We start from the raw sequence: 27,212 nt of genomic DNA on the forward strand, positions 1-27,212 counted from the left end.
GAGCATGTCTCATGCAGGCTGGTTCAAGTCAGGGAGAAGTGCTTTAGAGTCAGCAGAAGCTGAACTGGGGATGGGCACAGTAAAGTGGCCCTTCTGAGCCGTGACTGTAAGGTGTAATGTACCATATTGTGCTTCATGTTATTAACTCAGAAATAGCACTTCAGATTAGTTATGCTAAACTACTTTTCCCAGAGCTATACATCACCTGCAATAATAATCCACAACAGATATTGTTGATAGGATCAGTTTAGAGACAGAAGGATTTACAAGAAAAGAATTACTGGGGGTTTGTGCATTTAAATTATAATACTGATATAGTGTATGTGGATGAAAAAATGTTGTATATTTATAAGTGGCTTCCATCAAGACTTATAACGTTGTTCCAAATTGGGGAAAAAATTGGTGAAATTATCTAACATGTCTTATGGCTATGGTTAAGAGAAGAGATGGACAAAATGTAAGTGGAGAGTAAAAGGTAGGAGGAACCGTGCAATTGTTAAACTGGAAAAGTTTGGAAGGCTATTAGTTTGTTTCCTTTAAGGCATAGTTACATAAAGGTCCATGTTGATGAAGTACAAAAATTCAGCTGAGGAGAAAAATTTGTAAGATAGAAATGCTCCTGTTTTTATGTAGATGAATTTATGCAAATTTAATGTCAGTAAGTTTCCCTTCCACCTCTTTCCCCTCTTCCAGCTAGACTGCAGAAGGTTTTAGGTCAAACATCACTCACCTTCTGAGAACAATGTCTAACAAGTATTTTTCTTTCAAACTTTCTAGCTAAATATGGTGAAATTAAGGAAAATCTTGCACGTTGAAACTTCAATCATATTGGTTTATTTGTATGTTAGTTTCTGGTTTTTTATTAAATTATTTTTCCTATATTTCTGTCAAGGTGAAAATTAATGTATTTTTTCAATTATAAGTTTTTTTTTTTGTATGGATTAAATCATTTTGTATGGCTCTAATTATTAGAATGATTTATACATAACCCAGAATTGTCAGTGGAATCTAAGAAAATTGTGCACCTGACTTTTAATTTCCTTGGGTGCTCATTACCCAATTCCTTTTTTAATTCTTTCATTAGGCAATCTTAAAATCACAAGTCTTAATTAAAAGAACACTACAGCCTTTGGAGAACTCTTAGTGTAGAATACAAAGCATGTATTTTTTTGTTATGAGAAAACTGGGGAGTTTTCACTGTAGGATTCACAGAAAATGTGTTCTCTTGATTTCATGTTTTACCATATGCCTATTTCTGAAGTGCACGGACTGTATGGTCATTGTTAGACTTTTCTGTAGGACTGATGTTCAGGGATTCTATTTAACAATATGTAGTACAAATGATTCTTCAACCTGTTTTGAATGACTGGTAAGCTGCCATTAGGTTATCATTCTCAAATTTCTCTCCTTCTACTGCCATTGAATAATGAGACTTTTTCACTGTAATTATAATTTCTGGCACAAAAAAAATGCATAAATAGCATATTATATTTTTAAAACTATCTCAGAAAGAAAAAGAATGAACAGCAGGACTCATTTTCTGTTCCATGTACATCAAAAGAATTGTAATGGATTATTAAAAATAATGTGAAAACAAGCACTTTTTCACAATACTCAACAGAAAATGAGGATCTTTTCCTTTTAATGTTTTGGTACTGATTCTTCTCCCTGGAGACATTCTGACTTCATTTCAATCCATCTCTGTATTTTACTTTGCTTTCTTTTCCAAAGATATTTGAGTGTTCCCTATGAGGGATGTACTGTGAGGAAGGTGACACAGCCTGGAGGATTCCAGCTCCTGTAGTCGTTGTTCATAGCACACCATTGTTGGGCAGCACTGTGCTGTCTGTCTGCTAGTATTCTGGTTAGGGAAAGAAACAAAAATTAATTGGGAAGAGATTTATTGAAATAATTCAGAAATAATTGCTAGCCAGCATAAAGGTTAAGTGTTAGAACTAGTTTTTAGTTCTTATTTTATAGTTTACACTGAAGTAAAGTAAGTCCAGATAGGAATAACTACATGTTTTCTCAGAGCCATTTATTTCTATTAAAATTGATAAGAACTATTTTTAAAAAATACTTTCAGGTAAAGTCAAGCATCCACATCAAAGTGGGAAGCTACTTTTCATAAGATATTCAGTGAGAAATGTAAGATTGAATGGACACAGTCACAATTCTATCCCCTCTAATGCCAGCCTTCCAGGAAAGTACTGTTACAACAGGTAGTTTCTGAAATATTCCAGTATACTTCTTAATATTTGTTAATATTCAGTTCTCTCTCTCTCTCTCAATTAAATTATTTCATCTGTCTTAAATGTCTTTTAAAAATGCAGGAATTTGTGTATGTCTGTTCATCTGTGTTTTGATGAGGAAATCTAGGATATGTGCAGAGAGTGATCCAGGTTAAAATCTACAACTATTGCAATACCAAAATTCTTAATGTTTAAATTTCATTTTCTTAGTTTGGTATGGTTTAATGCAAGAAATTCTCTCACTTAAAAATAATGACAAAAAAAATCTCCCCAAAATATATATATATATTTTTTAAATTAAGCTTTCCATTATATAAATACAGATAAATTTACATTCCTATTTCAATTTACAATTCAGACAAAACTCAGTACTTTGGAATTTTTTGTGAAAACATAGAAATTGTTTTTGTTTGTTTTGTTATTTTAACAAGGGAATGGAGGAGGTAAGGCCAAAAGAGAAATAAATATAGTATATATCAAGACTCTGTGTGTACAGCATTTTACAAGAAAATGAGAAAAAACGACAACAAAAAAGGTCTTCCTAGGTATTTCCATCTGCTTTTACATATCATATGTTGCTAAGCATAACATGTACAAAAAGAAAACCAAATGTATTCATTCAGAACATACTTGAAATTTTGCTGGTTTACATACTTATTTTCTCTAAAAAAGTAGGATAATAACATCCAACAAAACGTACATTTAATTTTATCACCCAAATACAGAGGTTTTTATTATCCTTGTCATACTTTCTGCAGTATTCTTATTTACCTTTGATACCTGTCAGTTTTGGTCACCCATATACTATGAAGATTTGCTACATGAGTTCTTAGGGAAGAAACTTGTAAACTGTGCAGGGCATGGATCCTGTTTTCATATATTTTTACAAATTATTTAGACACTGCTGATTCTGTTGAAGAAAAAAAGAAACAACAACTCACAAACAAACAAAAAAACTCCACACTTTACTTGTTTTGATCATATTTCATCTTCAACACAAGTTCTTGGCATATATCACTGAGCAATGACAAAATAATTTGTAATTCTTATTCTTAGACACAAAATTGGGGCAGATCGTAGCAAAAGTGATTGTATGTTTCTTGCTACTGAAATGTTAGACATGTTATCTCAGATTTCCAAACCATTTAACCATTTGGCCATCACAGAACAAACTGTAATCTGTTTTGGCATTAATCTACTTGCAATAGCTACTTTGGAGCACAGTTTCAAAATTACAGCAAAGATGCACAATGCATTATAATTATGTCCCTTTCAGAAATAAGAACTGCAGAAAGATTTCTTGAACTTGAGTCTCATGTCTTTGCATCTCTGGGAACTAAAAATATCCTTTTAAAAATTTGTTTATAAGGCATGTTTGCCATAGTATTGTATGGGTTTCACAAGATTTTTTTAAGTGGCAATAAAATGCAAAATCAAATGTGTGCATAATAGGAGGGGAACGCTCAGTGTAAAGTCAATCAAGAATGAAATGCTATTATGTGCAAACACCTCCTGGGCTTGTGCAGAGGTAATGGAGCATAGGAAATAGATAAAGTGACAGCCAAGAGAGGAAGAAGATATGTGACTTTCCTTACAATTTTGTTTAATAAAGCACGCAACATACCTTATGGATATAATGTGCTGTTTTGTATCCATCCAAATCATCTTAGTTTTTATTCCATGCATTCTGTAGACTGTAATTTGGTGATATCGCTTCTTTGCACAGTTAAAAGAGCGATGAACAGAAATAACAAGTCAGTTAATAAGAGGATGTGCACATCTTTCCCACTACAGAGCTATTTATTTGAGTGGGTCAGGAAGAAAGTAGAATTTTGCTTCTAAGCAATGTCACTAAGAATGCAGTGTTGAATATTTAGGGAGAATGCTTATGAGGTGGCTGATTTTAAAGCAATCTGTGTAAGAGCCAGTTGAAAAGACTTACCTATTTTTTATCCTTTCTAGTTTGAAACATGCTTTATGAAATCTGTAATTCTTGAAGTTTGTCTTGTGCATTATCATTAGATCCAGTCCTTTTGGTCTGTGTTGTAATCTTCCAAGCCGCACCGCCCAAGCAAGGAGCAGATTTATATTGTGCTGCCTGAGAAAGGCTGCAGCTGCAACATGATTCAAGGAGTCAGGACGTGGACTCTGTTTCCCCCTTGCTCCAGTTGGGAGCAATCTGTTCAGGCACGAAGAAGTTATGCCCTTTTACTCCCTAGGGGGAGATGCAGTTGGATTCTCAGATGAACCGTTCTTGTTGCTTCAACCTTGTCAAAATTTCAGACTTTCTTATTTCAATGGAAAATCGTGATGACTAAATAACTGGAATATGATGCAGACATGTGCAGCATTTTAATACATATCATGTTTACTTTTTTTTTATTCCTTAATTTAGATAAAAAGTCAATTGTTTGAAGACTCTTCTTAACAGCAGCTAGAAAAGATATTATGTATTAGTAACATAAATAATATATTATACCAACATAGTAACAAATCAAACCCTTCTCCTGTTTATTACTGAAAGAGAATCTATTTATAATGCTACAGATTTCCTTAGAATTTAGGAAAAAAAAATGAAACATCTTGCATAGGATTTGGCATTAATTTGGATGGGGACAACATTACTTTTAACAAATATTTTTGGTGTCACATAGCTCTGCATTTGCCAGAGCTCTCTCAGTGTTTGAGGTTGCAGAATTGGTATTTATAGGCCTACAACAAATAAAAGCATAGCTACGTTTATAAATGGGACTAAAACTGGGTCTCACCACACTTGAGAGCACAGGAGGTGCCTTACTGGGACAAACCAGCATTCTATCTAGCCCAGCAAAGTGTCTCTGGTGGTTACATTAGGACAGATTTCGTGGGGAGAATGTACCAGCCTGGCTGCCTTCTGCAGACTGCTCCCCTCATACTGCTCTTGCATCCATAGCTGTTGGATTGGGGATATCAACCCTGACTGTTCCTTGTAGAATCTATTTTTCAGCCCATTGTCCATGAAGTTATCTAATCCCCCTCTGAAACTGCTAATTTTCTTGACCCTCCCAGCCTCCTGTGGCAGCAAGCTTGCTACCTGCTATGAAAAGAAATAATTTTTTATCTGTTCAAAACCAACTTCTACAATAAGAATGCACCATATTCTTGCCCACTCTTTTCTGTCTTTCAACCAAATATACATTCAGGAGAGAACCTTTCTTTTTATGCAATGTTGCCAAGTTTCTTAAAACTCTTTTCTGAGTTATAAAATTTATAAATTATAATAATTTGTAATAAATTATTATAATTTATAAAAAAAAAATATGTATGTATCCTACCTGAACTAAATCACCCTTCTCTGCATGCCCGTTGACTTCTTTAAAGAAGCCCACAAACCCCTTTAAGAAAATGCTATGGCAACTCTTTCCAAGCGAATCACACACATTGTTAATTTTATTCCTCAGAGAAGTTTTACCAACTTTTACCATATGGGAAAGGCAGACACATAGACCAGCAGCTGCCAGAATCTGAGTTTCGGAGGCACAATGCTAGAGCAGAGTGATTGAAGCCTCGCATTACGGTCACATCTCCTGCAATCCACGGCCTCTCTGATCTCCCTGTTCATAGAAAGTTCATGTTACTCCTGTTTGCAGACTCACCATATTCTTCAGGCATGGGATATAAATGCTGGGTAATCTATGTAATCTAATTTTGGTTTTAATTACTTTTTAATATATAATAGTATCTGAACACCCACATAACCTTTCTTTTCTGTATACTTTGCATCCATATATTACAGTGCTCACCTGTCATTCTGTCACCGAACATCTGAGAAACCTGGTACGTCAGTTAAAGTAGAACAAGCTTCTTGGATCTGAGCTGAGACATCGAGGATAGCAGTTTTCAGTAGAACTAAAGATAGAGAAATGGAAGTGCTGCCTTGCTGTTTTGCACTGTCATTCCATAAAAAAAATCTGATTATGAGAACTAGCATGACAAAGAGAGGCCAATTTCAATAACAGTAAGCTAACTCAGGAGAAGAAATAATTTAGTAAGAGGTGTTCTTCTTATAGTCAGTCAGTGTGCAGGTACTGTTTCTTGTTCTCCATTGTTATCAAGTAATCAAAATAAAAATTGAAAATGTATTAGCTATAGGAAATGCATATGGTTGTGTTTTTATGCAAACCAACACTTAAAGTTCTGTGAAAAATTATATTATAAATTAACCTAGGGTTCTATCTTATTCTCCATGCCACTTTTTATAGAGTTTTGGTGGGTTTTTGTTGTTGTTGTTGTTGTTTTATTTTGTTTAGTTTTGTTTTTCTCACGAAAGAATGATAGGTGTAATAAATAGGGCTTGAAGGAGGTTTGAAAGGCTGTGCAGTGCAGATTTTTGCCTCAGGCAGGATCAAGTAAAATTAAATAATTTCTATCTAACCTGCTCTTTAAGTCAAGATTTTTTTTTTGTAGCTCTGCAGATATTTTCTACTGCTTTACAATCCTTGCAGTTATAAAAGTATTTATCTCCAACCTTAATATCCACTGGTGCAATTTAAACTAATTATGTCACCACAATGGAAACTGAGAACAGTTTACTCTCTCCCAGCAATAACCTCATATATTTGAAGGCTGATACTTACTTCAGCTCAATCTTCTCTAGACTAAGTAAATCTGCCTTTTAAAATTTCTTTCCTTGTTTCTAGACTTCTGACCATCTGTCCAGTCATTTGCAACCCATTCCTATGTTCATCTGGTTTATTCAGCTAGTTATTTTAGTGCTTTACACTTATTGAATTGAATTCTCAGGTTTTTTGAGACTACTTTGAATGATGTTCCTCTCAAGTCCTTGCTGCTCATTCAGTTTTGCATCATTATGAGTGTAATTAATCTACCTTCTATTTCATCAAACAGCAATTAATGAAAATTAATACTAGAAAAAGTACAAATCTGTAGGTAGCTTCACTTGATATTGCATCCCCACATAGTACATTCAAGTTATGTTTTTTCCATCAGTTCAAATTCCATTTAAATCAAAATTTCCTAACTTGCTTGTGGAAATGTCTCATGGGCAGTATCAGAAGCCTTGCAAAGTGCATCAGACACAACTTTTACCTGTTGTCCACTATTGGTAAATCTTACAGCTCCAGAAGAAAGGAAATTCAGTTGACGGGTTATTATTTACTCTTGGTACATGGTTGGCTAGCACATATTATTTTTTTTTCCTGGCTCACAGATTTTTTTAATCATATGTTCTAGAACTGAGCTCAGAATAATTCACCTGGTAGAATAATTTCCTGGGTAGTTTTCTATGCCTTTTTCTAAAGTGAATTTTATTAATCCATTTCAGGTTCTCAAATATAATTACTAATGTCTATGAGATTGCAAGTTCCTAATTATTATAGCTGAAATTCATGAATTGTCACATCACAATTCATATCGAACTAGATAAGAATGATGTCATACCAATAATAAAACTAACATTGTTTATTTATTTTCTTTTACACACAGACCTTCTGTATTGAAACTGTTAGCATAAGGATTAGAGCTAGAACAAACTTTTTTTCAGATTATTACTTCAAAAGTTTCAGTGACTGTTTTATCTCTTTGCAAAAAATGTTGTGACAATACAAGATTACAAACTTCAGAGCATCTGCAAAAATAATCTCAGTCTTGTATTGTATAATGTTGAACATGAGAAATGAGCAATAGGTTTGAAACTGCTGTTGCCAATAGAGAGGATAAAAAACACTGGATAATAATACAAAAAGCTACTTAGGCCCTCTGTGATGGGTTCTATTCCTTATCCAAATATTGTCTACTGTTTCATATTACCTGCATATATATGTGTGTGAGCATGTGTGTATACATATACATACACATATATACATTTCAGATACATATTACATAATTATGGGGTTTGGGGGTTATTGTTTGTTTGTTTGTGTTTTTTGGTGGCTTTTGTTTGTTTGTTTGTTTTGGTTTTTGTAGAAGATGTAGTGAAGAAAAACAAAACCAAAATCACAAAACCAAAACCAACCAACCAACCAACCAACCAAAAAACCACAAGTCCTAAGCAATAGCCTGTCTAAGCACTGATTTAGAGGTTAAAATGGGGAACAAATATTTGAAAACGTCCTTCCAACAAGAATAGTAGGTAATATGTGCAAGATTAAATTGTGAACAGTTAGTACAGGTATCCTCAGGCTGCTCTGTGAAGTTGATCCACAATTGCTGTGCCTTTAAATACATATATATGGAATATGCAACAACAAAGCCTTCACTCTGACCTCTTTCTCTCTCACTCACACACATACATACACAGATGCTAGTATACTGCAATATTGTGAAGCTGCCTTGATTACAGATAGGCTCATTGCAGCTGTTTTAAATGAGATAAAGCTGGGGAGCAGATGCAGGAACAGGTAAGTGGTTTTGCATTCAGTCAGTTGAGACTCATCAGGTCTCATTAACTCAGGCTGTTCCTGAAAGGTGCTGTACTGCTGAGCTAGCCCCAGAAATTACACCAGTGTTCACACAGTACTCTGTGTGCATTAGTTAAGCCTATCTGACCTGAGCTAGCTCTTTACTGAATTACCTGTAGTGCTTCTGCCCCGGGGTTGTATTTAATTCAGAATTGAGGTTAAATCATCCATAGGTAATTGAGGATTGACTGCCTTTCTGGAGTGCCCAGCTCAAATATCAGTAAGCTCCTCTCTTGCATATCACCCCTTTTCCTATACCTTCACCCCCTCCCTCTCATGCCCTACTTCTGCTGTTCATTCCCGTTTCTCTTTCCCCAACCTTCATGCACTTGTGCTTGTGCTCAACCTGAAACATTCACCTTTGTCAAACAGGTGAGCTGGTGGAAGGGGTACAAGTTGCAGTGAGGCACTTGTGTAGGAAGGAAGCAGTGTGGGTGCAGCTGGCCAGGAACCACTGTTCTCTCTTCCAGGGGATGTGTGTCCAGCTTGCAGTGCTGCAGCAGAGTCTGGACACCTTACGATAAGCTGGGCACCTTACGATTAGTCATGGCCCCAAGTCTGACAGTGTTCAGGAAGTGATTGGACAACGCCCTCAGAGTCATGGTGTAAATTTTGGGGTTGTCATATGCAGGGTAGGAGTTGGACTTAATGATGCTTGTGGGTCCCTTCCAACTGAGGATGTTCTATGATTCTAAGCCCTAGGGTCAATGCTGTTGTGGCAGTTGCTGATTTTTTTGTTGTTGTTCAGTATGAGTAACAAGTGTGATCATGCTTTGTGGCTGTTTAGGGTTTGGTTGATTGTTAATCTGTGGATAGAGTTTCAATCTGGAGGTGATTCAATAAGCATGCCCTCAGCCGGAAATTCTGTGCCATTGTGTGCATGTATAGAAATCTCTCCTAATGTATCTCTTATGTGACTTTAGTTGTCTATGGTAGGGAACAATCCTGGTATGATCTGATTTCCATATGCAATGTCTCTTATGCTGTGGAGGACAGTTTGAAACATTTTCCTTTGATCTACAGTGATGTTAGAAAACAACAAACCATCAAGCCTCAAGAGAACTACCTTGGTATACATGATGAATCAGTTATAATTACTCGTTATGTCTTAATGCTTGCACATCTGCAGCAATGAGTGCTTCAAGTTTGAAAGGAAGCAAAAATTTTACAAACTGATTAAGGTCTTTGCAGTTCTGCAGGAATACATTAGACTTTTTGGTTTCGTATTGCAGAAACATAGGGTTCATGTTCAAAGAAGTTAAAACATTCCTATTTACACACTAATCTACACCTGGAGTACAGACTCAGAAAAAATGAAATCAGTATCATGTGCTCAAAATGAAAAATGTGTAATGTTAGGTTCCTGTACACCAAAACCTGCCATCCTCTATTCCTCATGTACCCATCTTCATTAAAGCAGTGAAGCCATTTTGCGTTTCATTTGCCAGTTTGCTCCTGTTGCTTTTTGTTAGAGCTGCTTCCCTGTTACTTTCTCCTCTGAATTTTCTGGCACAATGCAGAGGGTGAGAGAAAAAGGAGGGTTACGGGAATCAGCTGGCACAGTGTCACTGGTACACCAATGTGAAATGAACAGTCAGTGGCACTTCCATAGCCTGTACAACCCTTTCAGAGAAAGCAGATGATACAGAGTATTAGGACGTGCTGAGGCATAGCTCATAAACTTGTCAGTGCTTCAGACTTTTGCTTTCTTTTAAATCAGAATATATTATGCTGTCATGGATAAATAAACTGATGTTGCTTTTAGCTGGTTCATCAGGACTAAAAGAGAAAGGCATCGGTTCTGTCTTATGTGTAATACTTCTTTTTTATTTTTTTAGCGCAGTTGTTTATTCCTGGTTTTATGATCTTCAGCCCATGTTTCTAGAGAGTTCTTCAGATCCCTTGGACAATGGCTACAGTTTACACCTTTGCATTCTCTAATGTTTGGAGTGAGGGTGTTTAGAAGGCTCCTCTGGAGGGATAAAGTAGAAGCAAGAGAAATAATAGCTTACTAAACTTAGTTTTCTTTTGTTGATAATTGATAGCTGAAGAAGCATATCTGTCTATGTGTACGTGATAATTTTCAAGAGAAAAAAAAGGAATAAGGTCATAAAGTTGAATAAGAAAAAAATGCCAAGATAGCTATATTTTTTGACAGTATAGACTGTAAAATACCTCTCAGTTTTTCAGGCTGGTATTTGCAAAAAAAAAACACATTGACCTCACTCTGGAGTCCTTCCAGGATTTAGCTCTTGAAGAACTGCTTGTCACAATCTAGCAATACTCTCATTTCCATAGGGAGATACAAATCATTAATTTTTTAAAATGTAACACATTTGGAAGCTCTTGTTTCCACCTCCCAATCTGGCCTTTCAGTTAAGCTGACTTTGTTATGCTAACAGAGTGGGGGGGAAGCGGGAGACAGGGTGCAGATGCATCTTAACAGTCCCCTAGTTAATTTGGGTTCTCCATCCCTAGAGAACTGACTGCATCAATCCTTAGCTTATCCTCTATATGGTATGACATTTTATTGCACCTTACTAGGTTAGTGCATATGAAGGGAAAATATCACAGATCAGATAAGGCCAAATTTTCAGATATGTTTAACTTGATAATGGTTATTCCAGAATTATATACATATGCTTCACGTCAAATTGTGTGTCAATAAAGAGTAAGATGTAGAAATATCTTATTGTCATGGAAATTGATAGTGATCAATTAAAAGCTGAAAATCAAGTTTGATTAACTGATAAGGATGAACAATTTTTTATTTGTGAGTTCTTAGCAGCCAGTGACATAAGCCCTCTTGTTGAAAAATAACACTATAAAAATGGATGATAGACACTTATCCAATCTTCAGCTATTTTTCAGCCATGACTGACACTGTTATGGAACTGCATGTAGTGGATTTCTGAATATGGTCAGAATTTTTAATGTAAAACAATGTATAATATAGGTTGTTTTTTTAGCTAAGGCCCATCTTTTGTAGTACAGAGGAGAGCAAGTATATGAAAACAGTCTAGCTAAATGCTAGACACAAGCTTATTTCTTTCTGGAGCTGTGGAAGTACTTTGTCTATAAAATGTTTGTGTTTGACAAAACATAACACGAACTCGGTGTAAACAAAAATATATTAGAAGAGACAGTTTTACACCCATTTCATTCCTTTATCCCAGGAAAAAGTTGAGTGGCTAAAAACAAGTTCTGGTTCTCTAAAGCAAGGGTATTACAGCAGCAAAACAATATTTTGCAATATGCAGAAAATCTTGCCTGTAGAAAAATGTCAGTATTTCAGAACTACTGTAAAAGAGAATATAGAGAAGGATCTTTTCATTTTGACTTGTAATAGTGAAGTTTATTAGTTTATTTTTTTCTTTTTTCTTTTTTTTTTTTTTTCCATTTTGCCAGAAACATTGATTATATTCTTAAGTGGGTTGTAGTAGTGTCTTAAGAAATCCTTCTCCCCTGCTTTCAACCACCTTGCGATGCTCAAGCTCATTGCACCTCAGGCCTCAGTTACTCTTCATTTACAGAACACAAATCAGAGGAAGGCCATTAATTTTGAACTTCATGGTCCTTGGGTTCCATCTTTCTTATTGTAAAGGCCCACTGCAAGATCAGTATATATATATCTATATATACTCACATATAGCCATTTGTGTGTATACAGAAATACACATATAAACCAAATTATTAGTTCTAGCTTTTGTTATACTAGTGTCATTCGATTTTACTACTGATTCTTTTCTATTTATATATATATATTTCTGAAACTGTCACTCATAGAATAAAACGGTATTTTCTGAAAAAGAAAAAATGCTAATTTTTCTGAAGTAGAATTGTGTGGCTCCTCTTCAAGCTACTAATCAAAGTCTGCACCTTTTCCCTCCAGCAGTGGTTACAGATGAAATACGTTAACTGTTTGTAGTGAGATTTCCCCATGTCTGAACAAGAAATAGCTCCAGTTTTATGCTTAACTTCATGCTTAAACACTGCTTTTGGTCAAAAACTGATTAAATATAATTAAATTACATTATATCTGTGTGAAGGAAGGGGAACCAAGTAGGACTGATACTGATTTGAGGAAACAGGTGTTGAAAGTTCATCTCAGAGAAGCTGGCATTATAAATGAGTTGAAATTCAACTCAAAATGTCTTTTTAATTTCTCATAGTTTCATAGATTTCAATGTAAGAAAGGACTGATATGATCATATACTATTTATGAAACTTTAATCCATGGGATTTTACATAGGGATGCCTTTTCCTGCTCTTCAAAATTCTGTCAATATATTTAAGAAAAAAAATAATGTGATCTTGATTTACATAATTTTATTAAGAATCTCATATTCTTCAGTCATCTGCTCTGATTTTTAAATGGATTTGCTACTAAGAATTTGCAGCTTTTAAGCTTGAACTTTGTTGTCTTCAATTTCCAGCCAATATACCTTTTCAATACTATTGTCTCCATAATTAATAATTACTGTATTATCAGAAAACTGTCTTCAGTGGCCCTCAGCATAAGGAAATTTACTCTCTGCAGTAAGTTGTATTGACCAAAGGGTGGCACCATAAAATGACAAAAAAGTCCAAAATGAAGCATAATTGAATAATGTAGGCGACTGTCTCCCGGCCTTGATGCCCCTGCCCAGCTCTGCTGGTTCTCAGCTCTACAGTAGTGCCATTCGCTGTGCTCTGTCAGTTTGGCTTTGGCCTGTGAGCAGAAGCTCTTCCAACCTACTCTGCAGAAATTTAAAATCCAGAACCCATTTTCAGAGTAAACTCTCCTTCACCTATCTCCTGTGAATATGTGTTTTAATCTGCCAGGTGTTCTCCATCAACCTATCAAAAGGGTAACCACTGGAAATGTAGGAGGGAAACCTGCTGCCTTTTTCTTTTCCTTTGTACATTTTCTAGTGGGTAAGTCATCCATCCATACACTGAGTCACCTGCTTTCAGTGTCTTTCTCATCTCCCACTTCTCAGAAATGTCCCTTACACCAGGCTGTTATGGTCAGTGCTAGTCTGTGCCTCTTCTGTTGCATTGGCACCATTGCTTAGAAAAGAGGAGTCCCAGGACCGGAAAGGCAAAGCAAGGACACATATCATTTGCAGCTAGACAAGGAGCACTTTTGTATTTTTGCTAGTCCCACCGTGCTTGGGCACCTTTTGACAGCCTATGTGTGGGTGAGTTCTCTCCTGAAGCATTTACTCTCCACACACTTTTCACACTACGAAATGTAATAACTGGGAAACCTAACTCAGCTGCAGCTCCTACTTTAGCTACATGTAGTGATGCACAAGGGTGTAGCACTTACATCTGTTTCTCAACCTACTCCATAGCTTCTTGCATCATGAGGGGCAAATTATAGTTTTTCAGCATTAAATATGGTATTTTCAAAACACTAGTGTCTCTGTGCTGCTACTGAGACAAGATGTTATTAATAATTTACTAACTCTTGCTGGCAATTGAGAACTTGAGATTTCCCTTTTGAAATTGGTTGTAAAGCTAAGTCTTGCTCAGTCTACACTGTTAATAACCCATTTTTACAGTACACCACTCTTTTGTCTTCATAATCTCCACGGCGTTTTAAATGAAATATTTTTCCTGGACTTGAAATATGCACATTACATATATATATATATATATATATTGCCTGCCTTCCTTCCTCCCTCCCTCCTTTATCTTCTGTGTTATTGTTGGCCTTAATTAAATACATAGTTACAGAAATACGGAGGAATAAAAACTAGAAGTAAAACAAACAAGTGCAACAAAAATGAAGACAAAAATGAAAGGCAGAAGTATACCTCTAGGAGTAAAACCTCTCTGAATATACCAGAAAGGTTTAGGTACCAGAAGTAGGCTTGTTACTTTGTATGGTTGTCATCTTCCAGAATGACAATGAGATATGAATAATCCAAGTTACTAGATTTGGGCTAAAGTTATTCCAGAGTTATTCCAACATTTCTTATCAGACGTGGCATATAAGAAACACCTTTCCCCACCCCCTACACAAAGACAGAGCTGAATAATATTAAGTTCACTGTAAGAAATAATTGATGTAACAACATTTATTTTCTTTTTTGAAACCAAACCCAAACAAACTAGATGAAATCTGCTTTCTTTATTTTACCTTATTCTTGATAAAAATATCTAGTGTCTTAAGGTACCGCAGAAAAACTTTTCTGGCAAATGATGCTGTGCCAATCCATTTTATTCTTCTTAATTGTTATTCACTTGCTGTTACTGGAGAAAACTTCGAGTAAAAGTAATCAAAGATTTCCAGAGGCTCTAGCAGAAACTGAGGAAATCATTCTCTGTTTTTTTCAGAGCATAACATTGATTTAGACTAATCTTTTCCCTATAAAATTGGATAACTTGGGGACACTCTCTAGTCAAGCTGTAAGCTTTCCTTCTCCATTAAAATGTTAGCTATTTTCTTAAATTAAAAAAAATAGGCAAAAATACCTGCTTTTTTTTTTCTCTGTATATTCATAATATAATATAATGTCTACTCAATACTGTTTTATACAAGGTAAATATATCTTCTATTTAAAAATGTGACAAGGTAATGAACCTATAACTTTGCTTTTGAAGTGCATTGACAAATACATTTTTCACTGAATCAGTCTCAGATAAAAGGAGTTCACTACCATGATCATAAATAAAAAACAGTAAAGAAAAATCTAAAGCTGCAGCTTTGAGAAACAAAACAGCTGTCCTTAGTTTCCTTGGTAATATGCATTTGTAAGTGCAGTGGAAAAGTCCCTCATCTGAAAACCATTAGTTATATAGGAGAAATAAAATAGTAAATTTTGCAAATTCACATTCCACAATGGTAAATTTTTGCTGCGAGACTTTGGTTCTGCTGACTAACACAGATACTGTGGAAGCTCTGTAGCTCCTAACACTGGTTCCCAAACATTACATTATTTAGTGTGGTTTCCTGAAAGGACATAAGATACCCTGCAATAGTTTTGCCTGATTGTTTAGATGCTAGCTCTTTATTGCCAAAAAAAAAAAAAAAAAAGTTGAACAGCCACATAGTGTGTGGGCAATAGGCTGTAATTTCATATATAATTCACATATACTTAGATTTACTCTTAGACCTGTAATCCTCTTTCAGTCTTGAGTTCTTTTAAGTGATTTATTACTGTCTTCTGGTTGCATGGATGCCATTACAGCCAAATACCCAAATATTTAGATAATTTTTTTTTCCACTTGTTACAGATGTATCTTTATTATTTGTTTTCTGGAAATGGCTATAATAGTGCTAATTCCTTTTATCTGAGAATGATTCATTTACAAACCATGTTAAGCTGTAATCTTTCGTAGTCTCTTCTCTCCATCCTGTCCACTGAACAAACTCCAGTGCAGCCCATACAAAACATTTCAGTTAGAACGAGCGAGCTGCTGGTGGTTTGACCCTCTTCCTGGATATGCACCAAATGGGCAAAATAGCATAGATAGCATGTTTCTTTCATAACATCTATCTCTTCAGTGTTTGTTTTCCCGGAGATGATATCTGAGATAGTTGCCAGTGTTCATCAATTTTGAACATATTACTATACATTATTGTAAAAATTATGCAGTCTGTCAAAAAAAAAAAAATAAAAAATGTGCTGATCTTAGTTAGCACATAGTATCTACACTTCCCAAACTACTTAGCATTCCTAAAGACTATGGATTTTTGTTTAGCATTTATCCAGGAAATGTTGGAAATGCAACTGCTTCTGCTACAGTCCTGCCTCACTCCATGTATTGTAGTATAAGGTGTCATAGTAGCTGTTGAGAACAAGTAAAATTCGTTTTTAAGATGCTCTTTTTTAGTATAGCATTCTTGCAACTCCTTGCGATCTTGCAGGTTCCTTGTACCATGAGGACAACTTGCACACTTTTTGTATCTCAAACTCATCTTTTCTGCAAATCCAGCATAAAGGAGAGGTACTGAGTTACAGGTTAGCTCAGAAAAACATGACATTGTGAATGCCACTAAACAAGGAAAATCTTTGCAAGGATTTTGGAAGTCTTTGACCCTATTTATATATTATTTTTCTCCTGAAAAGGAATGAGTTTGAGAAGTCCGAGTTTTGCAAGGGAAAGGCTTCTATTGTCTTGTTGAGCTCCTTTGGTCACTTTTTTTCTACTTAGGTTGGTATAAACTGATCTCCTTGCAAGAGTGTGAAATGTCTACAGCATTATTAGTTCATAACACATATCCAAATTCAGTCTTATTTAACTTCGCATCTAGGTAACTGCCTCTGACATGCATTAATTGGAGATGCCTCTGTAAGAGATGTAGTGCATCTTTACATTGTAGCCTATTTTCCTAATCTGAAAATCTTTTCAGCTGCAGGCTGAACTTTTGTTTGCTTCCAGCTTTTTATTTCTAAGACTAGGGCACATTCTGCCTTGCTGGACCTGCTTCAAATCATATTATCTTTGTCTTGCAACCTAGGTGAATGTCACCTTTTTCCTAGTGTTGATACCCAGCTTGGTAGTCTGTGAAGATGGTAAAACACATCTCAATGGGCCTTGGCTGACTTTTAGCCTCTCAGGAAGTCTCTTTCTTGTACCCTTTGACTCTGATCCATGCTACATGTACTTTTTCTTGCTGACCACACCATTTGTGGATGAGTAGAAGGGTATCTGTCTCCTGCAGTTCTGCAGAAGAATAGTTGATTTCTCTGTGAACTCAGATTTTTGAGCTTTTTTACTCTTCTACAGTTCAGTCAACTTTCTTCAGAGATGTTACAATATCTGTGCCCAAAGTCCTTTTCTATACACAAATGGGGACTGGTATAGGAAGAGAGAGGGTGAGAGTTATCCCAGCTCCAGCCATCAACATCACTTTTATATTCTTGGTCAAAACATGGAGATTCAATTTAGGTACTCCCCATTTGGGTTGGTTTGGTTATTGTATATCAACAGCATGTTGCACTTTCCACTGTCATGACTTTGTAGTATGGATCGGAATTCATAAGTTGAAAAGTAACAGTCCTCAGACATTTGCAATGCCACCTGCATAATTTGTTGAGCGACTGTAATAGATAGCATACAAAAAGTTCTATAATGCTTTTTCATGCATCTAGTGAGACACCTGATAATCTGCCACTGGTGGCTTTCCCACAGCAACACTGATGGTGTTTGTACATTCACTAAGAGTGGGGAGAGCTCCTTAGGCAGTTCTTGAGTGGGCCCTAGATGGGCATAAAAATATATGCTTTCAAAAACTTAAGCTGCATAAATAATGCAGGCAAAATCCAATCATAGTGTCCAGTCTGTTAATGTTTTGATTTCACTGACAGGTACTAATCAGCTAGCAGCACTGCTAAATAGTAACTCCAGATCTTCTTATTTTCCTAAAATTGTATATGCCTTAGGGAAAACACAAAACAACTAATAGCCAAAACAAAAGTTGTTTCTAAAAGAAAACTCTACTGCCTTATATTACTTTCACTATTTCATAAGTTTATGTTTAAATTTAGAGAGTATGTAAATGATAATTTTCTCTCATATTGCCTTCCTGCTTAGTGACAAGAAAACAAATTCAAATTGTGCTTGGGAGGAATAACTTAACTAAGCCAATTTTATTATGCAGATGAATTGTAGGTGTTGCATATCTGCATTTTCTGAAGCTGTTAACAAGCTTTTTTCCAAAGCTTTCTCTCTTTCTAGGTGTATATATGCATATTATATTTAGACAATCAACTGGCCTTAAGAAACTCAGTTGTTTTAAGTAAAAGTTGTCATGGCCATACATTTTGCTGAGGAAGTAACTGCTTCATTTTTTTGTTTAAATTTAAGGTTTAGAGTCTGAAGTTTTTCAAAAGATGAGCAAATAGTTTCCTCAACAATGGTTTAAAGGAATTATGCTTTTTTAAAGAATATCTTGTTGAGTTTGGAGTAGTGGATAAGTTCACAAGAACAAAAATATATCTTCCTTTTCTCTTACATTCCCATATTAATCACTCAGTTCTGCTTTTTTGGTTCACTGGTTTGTTTCATTAAACAAGGTTGGGAATCGGCCAAAACAAACCATCCCAAATCCCAAACAGTTGGGAAGTCTTAGTCTTCAGCCATGGGTTGTTTATGACAAAATGGTGCTTCCAGTTTGCTCTTAATATGGGAGTTCTTATCTAAATATATTTTTCGCCAAACATAATTTCTTTGATCACTCACTGTTATGGTTTTTACCTAAATAGCGAGGTATATTTGACTTGTAGAACATAAGTACACAGTAAAATTGTGAAGGCATGCTAGTCTATACGACTACAGAGGACTTATTTTGGGCATTAATCTTTCATTTTTTATGGCATTTTAATTTCTTTGCTTTCAGAGACATTTTTCAACTTAAGAATGTAAAATGGTTACAAATTAGACCCAGAGCCTTTTTAAAGAAGCATACAGACTGAGGCACAATCATATATAAAGTTGCAGAATAGCAACCTTAACGCTCATCTATATGTTTGTAGTTCAGCAATGGGAGATGAAAAGTCCTGGCTTCTGTGTGAGAAAAGTTGCTTCTGATATTAAAGAGAAAACACCCATAATCAGCACTAGGAAGTGATTAGTTGAATGTTTAAGACTTCTTACCATCCTGGAATTCAGATATTCCAGTTTACAAAATGCTTGTCATAAAATCAGGAAAAGAAAAGAAAAGAAGAAAAAAAAGAAAAAAATAAATAAGAAAAAAAAAAAAAAAAAGAAAAGGAAAAAGAAAAAGAAAGAGAAAAAGGAAAAGGAAAAAAGGAAAAGAAAAATAAAGGTTGGATAGATTTTAAAGATCCAATATTTTATTTACACTACTACATACATGGCTAGAGCGACAAGTATGCGAGCTGAAGCATGCTGTATATTATAAAGCTAGAGACTGTTTTAATTCTCAGTCTCAAGGCTTGCAGTTGCACCAGGAATTTGTCACACTTCACCTGTTTCTGTTCTTCAGTTTATTTTTTAATAATTTTTATACAGATTATTTCAGTTGCTGACTTAAATATTTTGTTCCATACTTCAGCCCCATTTTGTGTAAAGAAATCATAAAAGTTAGGAACCTGAAAATTGGATTTTTCTTTTGAGCAGCTGCTGTCCACAAATGTGGAAAGATTGTTAAAAGTGAATAGCATCGCTTTCTAACAAACTGTAGGCAAGTTTGATGACTGTATCTCATCTTTCCATTACTGCGCTGTCACCAAACAATATTATGTTGGCACTCGTAGATATATGGAACATAAAGAAAAGCTCTTTGGGCTTTAAAGCTGTATTTGTACAACCATGGATGTCAACAATCCTTCTTCATTGTTGAGCTGCTCACATTGAATTACATTTATTACTAAACACGAATTTTTTGATTAAATTTGATCCATAATGTTTTGCAGAATAAAGCATTGTAATTTAAGAGAGCACTAGGAACATGATAGTAAAGGGAAATTATATGTACAAGAATGCAAATATTTATTTAAAGCAAAAAATCCTTTTAGTGTAGCTGACTTCTTAAGTCTTTGTACCTGTGCTTTTGGTGACCTGATGGGGACTATCTAGCTTTCTGTTTAATGGATTTTGAAAGTCCTTTTGTAATAGCTTTTATTTCTGCATTACCCGTTTTTACTTAGCAGATCTATTTCAGTGTGCTGACATTCTGAACCAGAGGCATCTGGTCTGTTGCATCTGCAGTGCCTCCACTACGATGCCATTGTTAATGAGTTTTTCTTCCCACATCTTTTGTAACATCATCTTCTAAAAGTTTCCACTTAGTTTTCTGTTCAAGATCCAGTTTTACAGCTTTATATATCTGGCTGAATTTGTTAAAGTTTTAAAAATTATCTCCATATAGAAACTGTTTCCGATTTTGGTTTTGAGTTTGTTTGTCTGTTTGTTTGTTTGTTTTATGTCATTTTATGTAATCCTTTGAAACTTTTTTTTTTTCCCCAAAAATCATACTTGGCTGTCTTCTAATTTGTATTCATCAAAGCACTTATCTTCCTAGCATAATTATTTATATTTTGGTTATCCACAAAATCAATTTATATGATTAGTTTATCCAGTCACAGAATATTTTCTGAATTTGAGAATACTTTCAGTGGAGCTCAAGTGTTGCTGTTTACTTTCGTGCTATAGAATCACAGGAAGGCTCGGAATTGTGTATTTTAGTATTAATAGCTACTTTTATCTAAATTTCCATCAGGATTTGCATATGCATGTGCAATGCAGGTTCCATGTAGAACATACATTTACTATGTCTTTCACATTCTACCAATTGGTAAAATTGTACCAATTGTCAAGGTTTAAGGCAAGGCAACAATAAACCATGGCAGACACTCCCTGTTGCCCCCTCACCTTCCCTCCACCTCTTCCTTTAGATCGGAAGGATTATAAGGAAGATAAGAAGGAAGGTAAAGAGACTTAGACTTCAAGTTGGAAGGGTTTAAAGGGTTTTAGTAATGCTACTAATAAATAGAGAGTATATACAAAATATACAAAACCAATCTTGAATGCTCGATATGGAGTTGGCGTCACTCTGGCGGTGGTGGAGCTGGGTGGGTGGAGCTGGCGTGGCTCCAGTGTCTACAGAACTGGCACCCGGAAGTCACAGGTGGGACTTCACAGCAAACTGTAAAATGGATTCAGGGATGCAGGGCCTGAGGCCTGTAGGTCACAGGCACACAGAGAGGGTCCCCTCTAGGTGCCGGCCACAGTCGAAGAGAACTTGACCCTCGTGATCACCCTCTTATATAGGGGGTATGACAATTATGGGATGGAATACTCAGTTGGTCAGTTTTAGTCACCTGTTCTGTCTACCCCTCCTCAACCACACCCCTCTCAATTATGGTATGTGTGGAATTCTGGGCTGTCATAGCAATAAATCTAAACATGAGGCTTCTTCTGCATTCTGTTGATCTTCAACTTGGCGATATCAGCACCAAGCACAGTGTCTGAGAAAAACATGCAGGCAAAAAATTCAGAAGAGTACAGTAACTTAGAAGGCACTTAGCTGAAAGGAAAATTCACCGAAAGAGAAACTGGTCTTGTTTTTAACAAAACCAGGACACCAATAAACATTGTAACAATTTTACAATGTTAATTGATACAATTTTACTGAATAAAATAGGGAATTGTTTGGATAGGTTTCTCAGACACTTTGTATTGAATCAAAGAAAGAATATATATTTGAGAAACATTTGTTTTTTTCCTTATTCTGAATGGTTACCTTTGTAAGACTCAGAAAAAAAGTCTGTTCTATAATTATATATTATTGTATTCAGACAGGTCCAAGCATCTTCAGATCTGTATAAGGGTTTCAAGATGTCCTTCCTGACCTTTCAAAAAATACACATTAGTGTATCTAGTAGGAAGTAATTTTATTCACATTAAATGACAGAGGCAAGGATGTCCTCAGAGTCTGTAGTGTCTCCAAGAAAACAGCAGAGCTAGCAAGACTCACTTTAAAGAGGCATTGCTAGTTTTCCTGAGTGTCCAGTTCAGGAATTGCAGATGGGTCTTGTGGGTAAATCGTTCTGTACAGCACTCAGGCAAACGTTAGCTCCATTCTCTCCTTTTGGTACTGAGCAAATCCTTACTGAGCAGTCCTTATCTATTGCTTTGTTTCTTACCAGACTTCATATAGCAGAAGTCTTCTTCTGTGGCTCAAGCACAGCATTTCATGGCTGGCTGGAGACTCAGTCTGGATCAGATAAATCATTCTTCTATTCACTATATCAAATATAAAAAATATATTTAGGAAACTTTAGGGAACACTTTAGAGTCACAGTTAGCATAAGACCTTAGACTCACTTAATTGGCTTTTCCTCCTCTAAATCTGGGTAGGGGAAGGAGAGAGAAAGGGAGATATTATAATATTTCGGAGGCCACATAATTATCTGAGCATGTTGTGCAGGTTTTAATGTCCCTTCTGCACAGTCCATTTTCACAATATCTGTATGCAGATATTGTTAGGCTGCAATGGGACAGTTTTTTCTAGTGTAAAATTCGTGTCACTTATTAACTTGTCTTCCTAGAAAATAGTGTTTTGAAGGCAGATAGATATCTCGATGTAGTAACTGCATCAGTAGATTTTATTTCTTTTTCTTGAGTGCTCTCACTTAGGAGAGACTTCTAATGAGAAATTTGTTCTTTTCTTAATTATGCAAGCTGCTGCTCTAACTGCATGTCTCAATCCAATCAGCATACAAGCGCAGAAGTACCAGCCAAACTTTTGGGTATGAGTTTAGAATGCTGATTATAATAGATTTTCAAAGAACTTTTGATATAGAAGTTAAAGACAAGAATTTCACAGGATGTAGCTAGCTGTATATCTTGAAAATTACGTTTTTTTTGAAGACTTTGTAACTGAACAAAACCAGAACTCTGTGGAGCTTTTAGCTTACTTTTGATGAGACATGCTGTAGTTACTGAAGGTGATATTCTTGTGCACTTTTGTTAATCTCATCAAACATAAAATGATATCAGACCTTTACCTGTCACCTTCAACTTGGTGAAGTTATGTAACTCTAATCTCAGGTTGGAAGGCCAAATTTAAGATCAGACTCTGCAGGTCTTTTCTACTCAGTGCAGTCAGTGAATAACCACTTGTTAAAGTATGGATATATAGAATAAAAGCATTTTATAGGAAAGGGAAAAAAACCAAAACTTTTAAGACAATAAAATATTCAAGACTCATTCAATAACCAGGTGAGTATGCTGAGAAATTATCTAACCACTGTTCACATAAAAAGCCTGAAAAATAAAAATCCTCCACTGACCCTTGTTGTCAGCTTGATGGCTGATATACTTAATAGCTATCTGACAACATACTGTTCTGTTCTGGTGAGTCTAAATTGTGGGCAGGAAAGAGTCATTTGTTCAAAATTTGGTAATAAATTTTGCTGCTTCCAACTCTTAAGACTGGAAAATCTAGTGAGCATCTTTTCTGGAAGCTACACGATACAGACTTGAAGTTGCTAGATTTTGTCAATGTCTTTTAAATACATGCTTGGATGCCTCTTATCTAGGAAACCATTGAACTGATTCCTTGTTTGTTCTCCCTTAATCCTGTAAAATAATTCAAACTAATATATGCAGAAATCTTATATACCTTACTTTCCTTGAGTTCTCATTTTCATTACTTCTAAAGCTAGTTTAATTTTTATTACTTTCTAAAGACCGTGATTCATTATTCTGAAGCCCATCTTTCTCCCTGTGAAAAAGTCTAGATCTACTTCTTACTTTCTGTTCACATTGCCAGGGCTTTATGCATCTGCTTGACTAACATATAAATTATTTTGAGTGTTAATTACTTTTCTGCTAGGTAGGGTGTCAGAACAGAAAAAATCGATGTTAACAGACGTATACTGGCTTTAAACCAACAGATAGTAATTAAACAGTCTTAAAATATTAAGAAATAAACATTATTAATTAGACTTCATGATTTACTAGGAAGATCCTGCTTAATCTGTAAGAATCAAACCCCTATGTATTATTTACAGTGTATTTTTCAAATACACTGTAAAATCTAAGATAATGTAGAGGACTAGTATCCTTCTATAGCTTTCTAGAGGAAAATAGCTCACCCTGCATAATTTGATGGGTTAAAAAATTAAGACTTATGTTTGTTTTCCATTTAGTTCTATAGATTATTTTAAAATAATTATTACAAGTTAGACCTGGTATTTTTGTGTTAAGAATAGCAACATTTGGAAGTTCTAAACTAAATTCTTTGTATTGTTTGAAAAAGCAAATAATCTTTCTGCTTTAAATCAAACTGGCACAAAAAAAAAAAAAAAAGTCCCTGGACGTGGTCTTCTCAACAGCTCTACATGCTCTTTCTTTTGTTTTATTTTTGTATTTGTGTGCAACTAGGCATTACTACAGGATCTGGAGCAAAGACGTCCCCAACTGGATGAACTAGTAACTGCAGCACAAAATCTAAAAAACAAGACGAGCAATCAAGAGGCCAGAACAATAATTACTGACCGCAGTAAGTGGTGATTCTGCTATCATATGATGTTTCAGCAAACATGAAAAAATTTGTAATAATTGATTAGCCTACCATTTTTCAGGCACTTTACATTTTTGCCATGAGAGTTCCATCAGGAGACAGTTCTCACACATATTTTCCAAATTGCGTATAGGATAAATGTAAGTGAAAGTCAGTGAATGAATATTTCAAATTTTTCCTTAATTTCATATTGCTTATCTTCAAGCTCATTGTAGCAAATATAGAGTGCGTTCACTACAGATAATTAATACATTTATTCTTAAACATGGAGGAAAAATAAAGAATTCACAGAGTATAGCCATAGGCTATGAGAAGCTTTCAATTCCATCCCCTGTAGTAAAGCCACAGCCTCTTCTTTCATCTCCCTTCAGCTGACGCAGAAGTCTGATGATGCTCTGTATTAGTCTGGATTAGTTCTTCAGATCCAGTTTCCCTATCCGGAATTAACCAACCAGCTGTGTCAAAGGTGGAAAAATTAGTAGTTTTAGAAGAAGTCTATCAAAGACACAGTCCTGTTGCCCTTGGATTTTTGCATGTCCTTATGCCCTTTGCTATAGGATGAAACACAGTCTCAAGGTCATGCTATAAAAGCAGCCCTCTGTGGTGGACCGTTATATATCTTCAGTTACTGAGTACTCAGGACTGAAAACTACAAAAAAAAATATTTCTTACAGTCCTAGAAGTCCCCTGCAGAGCTTAAAGAAGACCCAGACCGAATGTTTACTGTGCGGTTGCAGCCAATTCACTTTAGGTGGATACACACTTTTGTACATGCTGGTCTGGAGACCAGGAATACCTCCCTGAAACCGATGACTGTAAAGTTGTATACAAGGGCTGAATTTCTCTGTCCCCATATTTTAAAAAAATAAAACATATATACACACACACGCACATTATCTCTTTATTTGATCAGGTAAATGCTTTCCATAATATGTCAAAATCATATTGCATGTTTGGACTGCATTGTTTTCAGTACCACATACATAAGCTAGACTATGTCCTTTGTGAAATAACGTTGCTTAACTGCCATTCTCTTCCTGGCTTTGAAACATATTACTGAGAGAGACAGGATATGTATTTGTTTTATTTGAAGTCTGAGAAGAAATGTGTAGCACTTATATATTGTATAAGTACCTATTCCTGTTTGACATGCAGATTAATTTTGGAATCACATACTCAGTTGAGTTCAGATTAAGTGTATACATATAACTTAGCTTTACAGCACTTCAAAGCCAACATATGTAGTACCCCCATCAGTATTTTCTAGTATGTTTTAATTTTTAATTCTGAGACAAGTCTTCTGAAGATAAGAATTGCAGACTACATGAAATGCAAGTATAATTCCTGCATGCCCTCATGTGAATTGTATGCATGGCTAAGTCTTGTTCTGTTGGAAAACTGCGCTTCACTTTAAATGAAATTGCCTTCTAAGACAAATTAAATGTTTCTTGCTCATACAGAAAAAAAAAAAAAAAAAAAAATAGAAGGAAAGAAGGCTATCAGACTGTGAATCATCAATGAGTATGTGGTAACCTAGCTATATTAAAGCTTGCATCTTTGGCTAGTAGTGTGGTGAATATATTTTACATGATGGTTTCTTAGTTTTATCTGTAAGCATTCCCAAAATGATTAGTTTATTTTGAACTTAGATTATACAAGATTAATTTTTGCTGTGATTCAGCAGTCAATTTTCTATGTTGGAAATGTCAATATTGTTGACTGTAGAAGTGCAACTTATGCAGTAGATATAGGTCATGTCCGTTTATGTTCTTTCAAGTACATTTTGCTGTAGTATAGCATCTTCTAACATCATCCTATTTTTGCTAATGAAGCAATTTTAAAGTAAACAAAATATTTATTGGCAGAAATATACAGGGTCTGCGTTTCTGCAGTGGAGGGAGATAAAGTATAATCAGAGTCATTTTTGATCCAGACTTCTGAGGCAGCAAACTGGATTCATATTTTTTTCATGCTTAGTTTACATTTGTATAATTGTAGGTTGTACTAAACACTATTCAAGGGGTATTTATTACTTTCAGACTTTAAGGAGATTAAGATCTTTCTTTCTTGGGGAAAAAAAATGCAAGGACTTTATGATGTGACACATAAGGTTTTTCGGAATATATGCCAAATGTGGCACCTGAAGTACTTCTTTAAAAGAACACCAGTAATTTTTATATTTTAATTGTATGATTTTTTATTTTTATTTTTTTTTTACCCTGTATGTTGTGTGAAGAAGATGGAGATTGCTCTGTTTAGTTTGAATTAGGCCTACTACATACCTGTATAGACAGGATCCCCTTGTTCTTGCTGCAGCTATCATAGGGGTAGTTCATTTCTTCCACCCCTTCGCAGTGCCGTGCTGTCCTGAACACAAGAGAGAGGACTCTCCTTGGGTGCTCTCTAACTGTGTGCTCCCTGACACAGCTCCTCCGAATCCCATTGTGCTGTGCAGTGCTCTCACCCACTGCAGTTGCTTTGCCTTGCAGCCCAGCACATAGGGACCCTGCT

General features: G+C 35.5%; 1 protein-coding gene across 24 annotated transcripts in view; it reads left to right on the forward strand.

The window, feature by feature from the left end:
• The window catches only part of DMD (dystrophin), a 1,272,535-nt gene that overhangs the window by 935,316 nt on the left and 310,007 nt on the right, over nucleotides 1-27,212 (forward strand). For all 24 annotated transcript variants that reach the window (XM_065049958.1, XM_065049956.1, XM_065049960.1 and 21 more), the window contains one exon: nucleotides 24,563-24,680. In XM_065049958.1, coding sequence (XP_064906030.1) covers nucleotides 24,563-24,680 — 118 coding nt within the window. The remainder of the gene's footprint in view (nucleotides 1-24,562; nucleotides 24,681-27,212) is intronic.

The sequence above is a fragment of the Columba livia genome, chromosome 1 (assembly GCF_036013475.1).
Source record: "Columba livia isolate bColLiv1 breed racing homer chromosome 1, bColLiv1.pat.W.v2, whole genome shotgun sequence".
NCBI lineage: Eukaryota > Metazoa > Chordata > Aves > Columbiformes > Columbidae > Columba > Columba livia.